The sequence below is a fragment of the Pteronotus mesoamericanus genome, unplaced genomic scaffold, assembly GCF_021234165.1.
Source record: "Pteronotus mesoamericanus isolate MK-2021 breed Mesoamerican mustached bat unplaced genomic scaffold, CSHL_Meso_final contig_180, whole genome shotgun sequence".
NCBI lineage: Eukaryota > Metazoa > Chordata > Mammalia > Chiroptera > Mormoopidae > Pteronotus > Pteronotus mesoamericanus.
In genome coordinates, this window is record NW_026555076.1 from 8,910,169 (window position 1) to 8,922,175 (window position 12,007).

Consider the following 12,007-nt stretch of genomic DNA (forward strand, 5'->3'; position numbering starts at 1 on the left):
AAAGCCCTAGAATAAGCCACTGGAATAAAATTATCAGCTGTTTTCCAACTTAATATGCAATTGAGAGATTTGAATATAACAGTAGATGAGGAATAGTCCCTTGAACAGAAGTATAGTTCAGTCCTAGAGAAATGTGACCTGGAAATAGGGAGAAAAGTGCTGAAAGAGGTGAGAAGCCCTGCAGACAAACTTAACCTGACAATTTTGCTTTAACCAGCTTCTGTAAATTGGACAGGTGTTGAATTAGTTTGTCTTTCAAGCAACTGGCAGTGAAATGAAGACTGTTTAATTTTCAACACTGGAAAAGCCTTGGTCCTGACCCTGTTGCTATATCAATCAAGGGAGTTAGAGGCAAACATACTGTTGTTCAAAACTAACTAGCACAGGCACTCGACTTAAACTCTCAGTAGACATTAGTTCTAGAGAATAGTACTATGAGGTAGGCTCCTAAAATTTTAAAATTCAGTTTCCTACATAGTTCTGCATGTCTAATGCTGGAATACAAAGGTGAATAGAGTGTGCTTCTTGTTCTCAAACAATTCAGCCACTAAAATACCACATATTTAGGGTAATATTAATCTAGAGTGTTCAAGGGAGTATAAGGGGACTAAATGGTAATTGAAAAAATACAATAAAGGTTAAATTAAAAAATTTTAGAGTGCTATGTGACTATAGAAGAGAAGGACATTAAGATTCCTCTACTGTACTTACATTTTCACCTAAGTGTTCATAGAGTACCTAACACCTAGCATTTTCCTAGCAAGTCCAATGCAGTATATAAGCTATTAGGAAGAAGAGCCACTGAAGGCTTTCTGACCAGAACAGTGATGAGGTGAAGTAAATTGCTTTCAGTAATCCTTTCTACTTCTCATTTAACATAGAAAATACGTATTTGATTTGTATTATGCCTACCTAAGATTTTATGTTGTTTTCTTTGTAAGTTATTGACATTTAAAAGTATAATTTCTGCCTAAAAGATTTTCAGTTCTTAATTCTTTATCCATATTTTCTTACTGAGCCACTCAATGACCCAGGTTTCCTATATCTTTAGTGTATGGCCACCACCTCCCCCCACTCCCATCCAAAAAAACCAAAACAAAACAGAGAGAACCAGGTAAAGAGGAAAAAAACACTTTTTTTTTTTGCCTAGTCATTGAAACATAGGTTTTATTATAATCACTCTATATATGTGTGTATTTATTTATTTATAAAGAACCATTATTTTATTTTGTTATTTATTGATTTTTAGAGGAGGGGAGAGAAAAACTATATTTGTTGTTCCATTTATTTATGCATTCATAGGTTGATTCTTTATGTATCCTGACTGGGGATTGAACCCATAACCTTCATATTGGGACGATGCTCCAACCGACTGAGCCACCCAGCCAGGGCTTATACTCACTCTAGTTTGATTTGACTCAGGCGTATACGCAAATGGAGATTAACCTTTTTTTTTTTTTTCACTTTAGCATGCCAAGAATCAAGCACTACAAAGTGAAAAGCATAGGAAAAAGCTACACTATTGAACTGGAAAAACCTGTAAGTAGCTATTTCCTTGTCGTTGATGATTTTTCTCCTCCTTCCTTCCAAACATGCTCAAAGAACACAAAGAAAGGTGGAAAAGCAGACTCCTTGCCTAGGAACATAGTGCTGGAGAAAAGCAGCCATGTTAAGGAGCCCCGAGGTGGCAGATATCCAGGGTGAGAAGTGAGATGCTAGAGCAGGTGGATGAAGCAGAATAGAAGATAATCTGCTAAAAATTCTTTACATTTTTCTTTTTATGTAAATCTTTAGCAATATAGTTGTTTCAGGGACAGAAAATATATTGTTAAGCACTTGCTTTACATCCACCAAAATAAGTATTTCAGTACTTATTTACAAATTAAAACCATTTTTCCACTAAATTTGACATGTAAAATTATTTTATATTAGTTTCAGGTGTACGGAGGATAGAGGTTAGACATTTACATAATTTACAAAATGATAGCTCCGATATGTTTAATACCCACCTGGCACCATCCATAGTTGTTACAATATTATTGACTATGTTTCCTATGCTGTACTTTACATCCCCATGACCATTTTGTAACTACCAATTTGTACTTTTTACTCATTTCACCTTTTTCACCCAGCCCTGCAACCCTCCTCCCATCTGGCAACAACCAGTTTGTGGAGGATATAGTGGGGGAAATGGTGATGGACAGAGACTTGACTTGAGGTGGTGGACACACAATAAATACAGTGTACAGATGATGTATTGTAGAACTGTGCATCTGAAGCCTGTATAAATTTAATAAATGTCACCCCAAAAAATTAAATAAAAAGAAAAAAAATGAGTTTGTACTCTATGTGAGTCTGTTTCTGTTTTACTTATTTTGTTCTTTAGATTACACATGTAAGTGAAATCATATTCTATTTGACTTTCTTTGTCTGACTCATTTCACTTAGCATAATACTCTCTAGGTCCATCCATGATGTTTTAAATGGTAAGATTTCTTCTTTTTTAGGTGAGCAATATTCCGTGGTATATATGTAGCACATCTTTATCCAATCATCTATTGATAGACCTTTGGGTTGCTTCCATATCTTGGCTATTGTAAATAATGCTGCAATGAACATAGGGATGCAAGTATCTTTTTGCATTGGTGTTTTGGATTTCTTTGGATAAATACCCAGATGTGAAACTGCTGCCTCATAAGGTAGTTCTATTTAATTTTTTGAAGAGCTTCCATACTGTTTTTCATGGTGGCTGCATCAGTCTGCATTCCTACCAACAGTGCACAAGGGTTCCTTATGTTCCACATCCTTGCCAGCACTTGTTTGTTGGTTTATTGATAGACATTCTGACAGGTGCGAAGTGGTATCTCACTGGTTTTAATTTGCATTTCTAGTAATTAGTGATTTTGCATCTTTTCACGTCTATTTGCCATCTGTGTGTCTTCTATGGGGAAGTGTCTCTTCAGGTCCTCTGCCCACTTTTTAATCGGATTGATTGGTTTTTGGTATTGTTATATGAGTTCTTTATAAATTTTGGATATTAACCCCTTATTGAATGTATCCTTAGCAAATATTTTCTCCCAATCAGTAAGCTGTCTTCATTTTCTTGATGGTTTCCTTTGCTCTGCAGAAACTTTTTAATTTGATGTAGTCCTATTTATATATTTATTTATTTGCTGCTTTGTTCCCCTTGCCCAAGGAGGTATATAAAAAAAATATTAAGAGCAATGTCAGGTAGTTTATTGCCTATGTTTTCTTCTTGGAATTTTATGGGTTCAGAGCTTATTTAAGTCTTTAGTTCATTTTGTGCTTATTCTTATATATTGTGTAAGGTGGTCTAGTTTTTTTTCTTTTTTGCATGCCTGTGTCGTTTTCCCAACTCCATTTATTGAATAGACTATCTTTACCTCATTGTATATTCTTGCCTCCTTTGTCATAGATGAATTAACCATATAGACATGGATTTCTGGGGGTTCTTCAATGTGCTTATTTCTAATGGGAAAACAGCTGTGAATGCCTTGTCCTCTAATACACACCATGCAAAATTTCAGAAATCCCCCTCTTAATAGCAACATAAAGAAAGGGTTTTGTCCTTGTCTGCAACCCTCTTCTACCCCGACCAACTTATAATGGGGCTAATGATATATTATAAACACTACCTACGCTGTTAGGCACAGAGCTAGTACTTTATGTGCACCATCTAACTTATTTTTTATCCTTACCCTGAGGCAATGCCTATTATACAGGTGGGAAAACTGGTATTTATTTACACTGACCTCAACTAGTGAGAATGTAGCAATGTGGCCTATGGTCCAGGATGCTGAAAAAAGGGAAGATAGCCCTGTGATGTTAGGCTGTGATGGTGGAAAGACGGGCCCAGGAAATAGCACTTAAATGAAACCCATGGTTCTTGAAGATATTGACAATAAATTTTCTAAAATTGAGCTTCTAGCTCTCCTGTCCCTCCATGCCCATTGTGTTGATCAAACAGAGAAAGGGTCAGCATGGTTGAATTTATGTTTTGACCATCACTCTTAGAGTGCAGTAGTGACATCTGCCCAGAGTAAGGCAGCTGCTGATTCATGTATCCCACTTGAACTTTTGCTCTGGGAAATTCCCAGAGCTGCTCCATTCTCAGGTCCATGCCTGACTGGGATTTTTCAAAAATTCTAATGAAAACAGAGAACTAGATTGCTGAAGCATAATCCAAACAACCAAGTGAGTGGAAGCAGTGGTCAGCGAAGAATGTGTCTCTGTGAGTGGCGACCTGGGGCTCATCTATCTGTCATTAACCCAAATGGTTCCCAGTGTATGCCTGGATTATTCTTTCCCTTTCACATTCCTCAACCCACCCTCAATGAGGGTGTCACTTTCTGAATTTTTTTTTGTCTTTAAGGTTACCAGGAATATTGGGGGTAGCAACACATTTCAATTATTCCTTGCCAAGCAAATTATCCTGTTACAATGAGGTATTAAAATGCTAGTTTCTCTGTTTCAAGCAGAAGAAACCAACTATGGTTAAATTAAGCAAAAATAAATTTAAGAACATAGGAAGCACATAGCATGACTGGAAGGTTAGAAAACAAGGGATTAGGAAGCAGTTATAGTAAAAACCATCTGACTAAGAATCTACTCTTCCTCCTTGTTCCTCTACTCAAGTTCAAGTTTCAGAAGGGGAGCATTTCTGACCTAACTTGAGCCACATTTTCATGTAATAACTAGGGAAGGACAGAGTACCTAATTATTGTCCACCAAAATGTATCCAATGAGAAAGGGGAAATTCCTCAACAGGGAATCAGCTATGATTAAAAGGAGGAGTAAAATCACAGGGAAGCAAAACCATTTCGTAAGCCATTGAAGTGAGGTATGGATATGATTTTCTGGGGGTCAGGAAATATACAGTAATCTCAATTGAATTTCAGTTGAGCTTTCTCTTACTCTGTCTTTACACAGGTGACATTGAGCCTTTTCTCACTCTTTATACAGGTAACGCTCCCAAACCTTTTTAGTGTCATTGATTATTTCATGAAGGAGACTCGAGGAAATTTACGACCGTTTATATATTCAACTGATGAAACTCTCGGTATGTTCATTTCATTCCTGTATTAAGAAAAGCAAAGCAAAACAACTCTGTATACGATTTAATACCTACAAGATAAAGTCCTACAAGGTATCCATTGTAGGAATTTACCCATTTAGAAATCATTTTATCACTGACTGAAAATAAGGGAATACCAGCATATTCTGGTAGATAAAGAATGGGTCCATTCTAGAGAAATAAAAACCCTGAGGCATGTGTTATGACTAGTAACTTCATTTCATTATTCTACTTGGCTTTATCAAATAAATTCAGAGATAAGAAAAGCATAGTAGTCATGGAAACCAAACAGGAAATTTAAAGGCAGGGTGTGTCAACACTGTCAGATGCTCTAGACACGTTAAAGTGGATGAGGGTTAAGAAAAGACTATGGGAATTGGCCATTAGGCAGTAGATGACTTGAGAGAGAGGTCTTATTCCACCATAAAGGCAGAAGTTGGTGTGAAGATAACAAGGAGTGAGTGGGTGGTAAGAAACTAGATAGAGATAATAGATAGTAGACAGAACTAACTACAGAATCTGTGGGGCCCCTTGTTCATAGATAACCAAGAATCTTAAAACAGTAACAGCAGATCATTAAACCAAGCACAAGACCCTGTGCTACTGCACAGTTCACATGAAGGTGAAATTGGCCCTGTGTGTACTTGCTTGCCAGAGCAGGGCAAGCTGAATGTGAGTTTCCTCCATACTTTGAAACAATCCCTGGTTCATGGTTGCTTGACAAGCTGTAAGCAGGAGAGAGACAAATATTTCCAACTTGTTTGGATTCAGTTATCAAGTCTGTGTTCCTATAGATTTTAAAGGAAAACAACTTTGTTTGGCTACATGCATGATGGCATTATTTAGAAAATCTCCCTAATTAAAAGGGCAGAAAGTTTAAAAAGTTTAAGTTTTGAAACATGGCTGTAAGTCTTATGAAGCCCAATAATTAATAACTCAGTCTGAAGGAACTTTAGAAAATGATCCAGTAGCGTGTCTTACTATTATAGAAATCACCTGCACACTCAGTACAGAAACCAACTCTAAGGTGTGACCATTCAGCTTGTTTGAAAATTTCTAACGATAGCCACCTCACTGATTTTTGAGGTAGCACAGTTCACTTTTGGTCAGCTCTCATTATGAGAGAATTCCTCCTTAAGTATGAAACATTCCTTCAACTTCTACATATTAATCCAATTTCTGGCTTCAAGACAACACAGGGTTTTAATAAGTCCATCAAATATTTAAAAACAGCCACAATGCCACCCCACTCCCAGTGTCTGTCATCTACAAATTATTGGTTCCTTAAGCACTCTTTCATCTTTGACCTTCTCGGTACACTAGTATCTGAGCATCTCTCATGAAACATAACCACAAGGGATGACACATTCTTACAGATCTGTCCAGCATAATACCCCTCTGGGAATGAGCTATTAATACTATTAATGAACTTTTTAATTTTTTTTTCCAGAAACCGAAGGATTGCCTTTAACATCTCTAAAATAAATAAAAAAAAAAAAAAAAAATTAGGCTGGGGGGAAATCCAGTGTAATTTACCTCCTCAATGGATGATACTGTGTTAGTTACCTAATGTTATGTAACAAACCACCCCCAGAACATGCGGTTTAACAAACCACCCCCAAAACATGGTGGTGAAACAAACCTTTTATTTTCTCATGACTCTGTGCATCAGCAAGTTGTGCTGAACCACTCTCTTCATGTGGTCTCTAATCCTCGAGGAAGTTACCTGGGGCCTCTCATGAGATCTCAGAGAAGTTGAGATCTGCATGTCCTTGGGCTAGAAATTCTAAATGTTGAGAATAAAGTTCATGAAGTCCTTACTTAAGTTGTTGACAGGTTATGCACTTTGAAGCAAAAGGATGTTTAACAAAACCAATGTTATCATAGGCTAATTAAGAGTTAAGTTTCCACAGCAGCTTATCAATGTTGTAGCAAAACACTGAACTAAACTACATTTTCTGAGGACCTGCTTTCTTGGAGCTTTTAATAGAGTAGAAGCTGTGAAGTGATTAAATAATTCCAAGTGTGTTATGTTTGATGTACAAGGGTCATCTTTCTTTTTTGTAAAAAAATTATTTACAGCAACATTTTTGGTGTACATACAGCAACATTTTTGGTGTACAGTCTTACCAATTTTGACAGCCACCACTACAATCAAGATACAAAAAGTTTAGTTACCTCAAAAAACGCCCTGACGTTCTTCCTTTGCAGTCAGCCCTTTTTATTGTCAGTCTCTGGCAACCACTGATCTGTTTTCCATTCCTATAGTTCTACATTTTCCAGAATGTCATATAAGTGGAATCACAGTATGGAATCTTTTTAGGCTGATTTCTTTCACTCATCACAATGTCTGGATTCATACATGTATAGTATTACTAGCTTGTTTTTATTTTAAGGCTGAATAGTATTTCACTGTATGGAGATACAAGTTTGTTTATCCACCCACCAACTTAAATGTATTAGTGTTGTTTCAATTTTTTGGCAATTATTAAGCTGTATAAATACTATTATACAGATTTTTTGTGTGAACTTTTTCATTTGACCTGGGTATGTAGGAATGAGATAAATGTATGTATAACTTTATACAAACCTGTCAAACTCTTCACAAATGGTCCTTTTTGCATCTCTACTATCAAGGTCTGAGAGTTCCAGCTGCATTCTCACCAGTACTTGATATGGCCATTTTTTTAAAAAAAGATTCTAAGTGTGTAGTGGTCTATGATTTTAATACGCATTTCCCTAATGATTGATGATGTTGAACATGTTTTCGTGTGTTGTCACTGAAATACTGAATTTGATAAAATATCTAAATGTTTTGCCCATATTTTTATCAGGTTGTTTTATTATGGTAGAGTTTTGCCACATCTGTACATATTCTGAATACAAGTCCTTTGTCATATGTGATTTGAAATTCTTTTAACAGTGTCTTTTGCAGAGCAGTTTTAAATTTTCAATTTAAAATTGAAATTTATCAATTTCAATTTTACAAATTATCAATTTTTCCATACTTTTGTGTACCTGAGAACTCTTTGACTAACCCAAGATCACAAAGATTTCTTTTTTCCTATCTTTTCTTCTAGAAGAGTTATTGTCTTATGTTCTACATTTACATCTATGCTCCATTTGGAATTAATTTTTTTAAGGTCAATTTTATTGGCTATTAGGCATGTAATTGTTTAGCACCATTTGTTAAAAAATCATCCTTCCTTTATCAAATCTTTAGCATCTTTGTAAAAAAAATCAACTGACCATGTTTTTGTGGATCAATTTCCATTTATTTATGTTCCTTTTGCCAATGACATGCTACCTTGATTACTGTAATTTTATAGTAATTCTTGAAATCAGATTTTTTTCAAAATTGTTTGGACTAATACAGTTTTTTTGCCTTTCAATATGTTTTATTTAAAGATCTTATTTTTTGAGAGAGGAGAGGGAGGGAGAAACAGGAAGAGAAACATGATATATGAGAGATATTTCAATAGGTTGCCTCTTGCACACCAACTGCGGACCTGGCCCATAACCCAGGCATATACCCTGACTGGGAATACCACTGGTGACCTTTTGGTTCACAGGCCAGCATTCAGTCCACTGAGCCACACCAGCCAGGGCTCAATATAAGTTTTAGAATTAATGTGTTGTTAATCCACAGAAAAGTCCTTCTGAGCTTTGATTGGGATTTTGCTAAGTCTGTAGATCAGTTCAGGGAGAAATGACAAAAGGATGAGTTCTCGCTTGGGGTTTTAGGCAATCACACTACCTCAGCTACGGTGCAGCACCTTGACTAGGGGTCATCCTCAGAGCAGGAATAGAAAAAACAGAAAAAGAAAAGAAATGATGAAAATGGGCTGTTTATATAAAATGTCAATAGTTTTAGAAACAGCTAGATTACTATTGCTCTGGTGGCTGAACTCATTCAATTTGCTTTGTGAGCAGAACAAAATATTCAACTTGCTTCCTGCATTTCAGATTAGGAAATAATACATGGACATATGGAATTAGAGAGACACATGGAGACAGACTTAAAATAATCAGCCTATCTTCTGTAGAATAATGCATTTTCTTTCAAAAGCAGAAAGATAATGTAAAAGTAAGCTGGAAGAGCAAATGAGAGTAAAAATAGAGTTTCCTAAGAAAAACGACGAAAAGGTCAAAACCTATCTTGAAAAACAGTGCTGTAATTTTAAGAAAACTGTGAGGAACCCTACAATTATTTCAGGAATTTGGACTCATAGTGGATTAGGGCACAGTTAGGAATGTTAGAGACCTTAGCTTCACATTGCCCTGAGCTGGGAAATAGGAGTTATAAAACACTAAGGGTTAAAATTAGGAGGCTTGTAGAAAGTCAAGGTGTTTCCAAAGAAAATGAGATTTATTTGTTTTGTGTTTACCCATGTCAGCATTCAGCTTTCTCTCTGATGCAAGAAGGCAAGAGCAATGATGGATCCAGAATAAAGATATTACCTCAATATTTTTCTCCCAACTTCAGAATTTAGCAGGGTAAACTAAAAGCCACTTCAAAATATGATAGGGTAGATAACATATCAAGCTAGCCAGGAAGAAAAAAATGCTCCCTAGAGAAAAATTTATAAGGAACCAAGTTACAAGTCAAGGATAAAATAAAAATTTAAAAAGCATCTGAACACTCAGTATTTAATTAACTAACATTTATTAAACATTTCACCAATGTTCCAAGTATAAGCAGGAAAATCAACTCATGTTGCAAATCAAGAACTGCCCTGTTCTTTCAAACTGTGGGTAGATTAATGAAGCTTTTCCACCCATAATTTCTAAACCAAGAACCCACAACAGAAAGATTTTCAAAAGGAAGGGTTTTTTTGTTTTTGTTTTTTTTTAAGGAAAACCACCTACTTTCCCAATTTTGATTACCAAGTCAGTGACCTGGACACCAGAATTAACACTGCAGCATACAATTCATTATCTTATCAGAATGAAACCAATACATTGGGAAACGATGGAATGTTTGTAAGGGTAACCAGTAGAAAAAGACATTCTCACACCCCCATGTAAGTTGAAAAACATATGGCCCTTTTGTTAGGTAGGATGGGTAGTAAACTAAGGCAGGGAGGAGGGAGACCTGTCTCACCCGATGACTCAGCAGTCCTGAGCCTGGTCTGATAACACTGCCAGGTGTTCCAAAATCACAAGCAGGGAGAGCACATGAGAAGGGGAGTCCTTGAGACTGCGCTGGGAAAGGAAGCCTCTGTAACAATTTCACTAATTAAGACAAAGAGCCTTTACTAGCTGAGGGAAAAAGGCTTTGTAGCTATATATTATTCTCAAGGTTTAGAAGGGGGAGGTGGAGGGGTACCTAGAAGCTGACTACAGTATATAACCTCTGAACCCCAATAGCTGGTGCACTCAAATTAGCTGAGTGCCCACCTGTAGCCAGGTGCTCAAGTGTACAGAACAAACTTACTAACAAACTAATAACCTTATTTCACATATACATGGGGCATTCAGACTAGCTGAGTGCCTGCTTGCAGCTTTGTGCTCCTATGAGTTTCATAAATAAACTTGCTATCTCATTTCTACTATGCATGTTGTCTCTCACCTGAATTATTCTCTTGGGAGCAAGACAAGACCTGGGGAGAGGTGGGGAGCCCCTGACGTGGGTCTCCCCGGTAACACTTTCTAAGTGGAATTTTTACTTTTATAGGCTTCAATTAACTATATTTCCCTCTATATAATTTCCATACAAGATTCTCTAGTTTTCCAAAAAAAGATTTTTTGAAATCTGACTTGGACAATTTATTAAAATCATTCTAATTAGCTCAAAAACAGATTCATGAAACATACTACAAGACTTTTCCAATGGAAATATTCTAGATCATTTTTTGAGACTATAAATAAATGAAATTTATCCATTTCCATGTTTTTCCCTGATATCATTATGCTACCTCTAAATCAATCCATAACTTCTTTAGTAAAAAAATTCATCTACAAAAATGGTAAGGCTATATAATCACCCATTTCAAAAGTATAACACAGTATGAGACTGATTATAATGATTCAGAATTCCTTGAAAGTCATGACTGCTTAGTGTCACACTAGATCTACTAAATCAAAATCCGAGGGTATTTTTTTCAGGATTTTTTTTTCTTGAAAAGAAAGTTTCCAAACTAATCCTGATAGTCATTCACTTTGAGAATCACCTGTATAATCAACTAAGAATCAAAAGATATGGTATATATTCTACTCCCGGTTCTAATCATTTGGGTATTTAGCTTGTTTGGTTTTCTTATCTGCAAAAACTAAGGGATCAGAATGGATTCCTAAAATCTGCTTAGTTCTAACAGCTTATAAAGAGCTGTCTTTATAAGAAGAGATCAGGACATAAGGGGAAAACTACCAAAGGGGAAAGATGACTATCTACTAGCCAAGGAGAGAAGCCTCAGAAGAAATAAACCGGCTGACACCTTGATCTCGGACTTCTAGCCTCCAGAACTGTGAGAAAATAAAACTTCTGTTGTTTAAGTCACTCTGTTAGTTGCTTTGGCCCCCCCACCAAATTAATTCAATGGGTTATCTGGGATGCATAGAAATAAGCAGAATCCTAAACCTCCTTTAGACTTACTGAGTTACTTTCTGAGCACTGGTCCAGAAATCTGTCTTTTTTTAAAATCACATACCACAATAGCTTGCTATACACAATAAAGTTGGCAACGCACTTCTTTAAAATCTACTGTGATTTCAAGTGTGTTAACAGATTCAGAGATTACAAAAGATCTAATCTATATATTCCCAAGGATCTTACAATAGAGTTAGTCCAACTGTAGGTCAGAAACAAGAGACTAAAGAGTTCCAATCTGTTACCATTTCAAATGTTGAGTGAATGCTTGCATTCTTTAAGAAAACAGAGTGCTTATTAACACTCAAAAAAGTACGCTCCTG

General features: G+C 36.2%; 1 protein-coding gene across 1 annotated transcript in view; it reads left to right on the forward strand.

The window, feature by feature from the left end:
* The window catches only part of STAP1 (signal transducing adaptor family member 1), a 35,391-nt gene extending 28,811 nt beyond the window's left edge, over window positions 1–6,580 (forward strand). The window contains exons 7-9 of the mRNA XM_054566731.1: window positions 1,470–1,539; window positions 4,984–5,080; window positions 6,546–6,580. Of these exons, the coding sequence (XP_054422706.1) occupies window positions 1,470–1,539; window positions 4,984–5,080; window positions 6,546–6,580 (202 nt within the window). The remainder of the gene's footprint in view (window positions 1–1,469; window positions 1,540–4,983; window positions 5,081–6,545) is intronic.
* The last annotated feature ends 5,427 nt before the right edge of the window (window positions 6,581–12,007 follow it).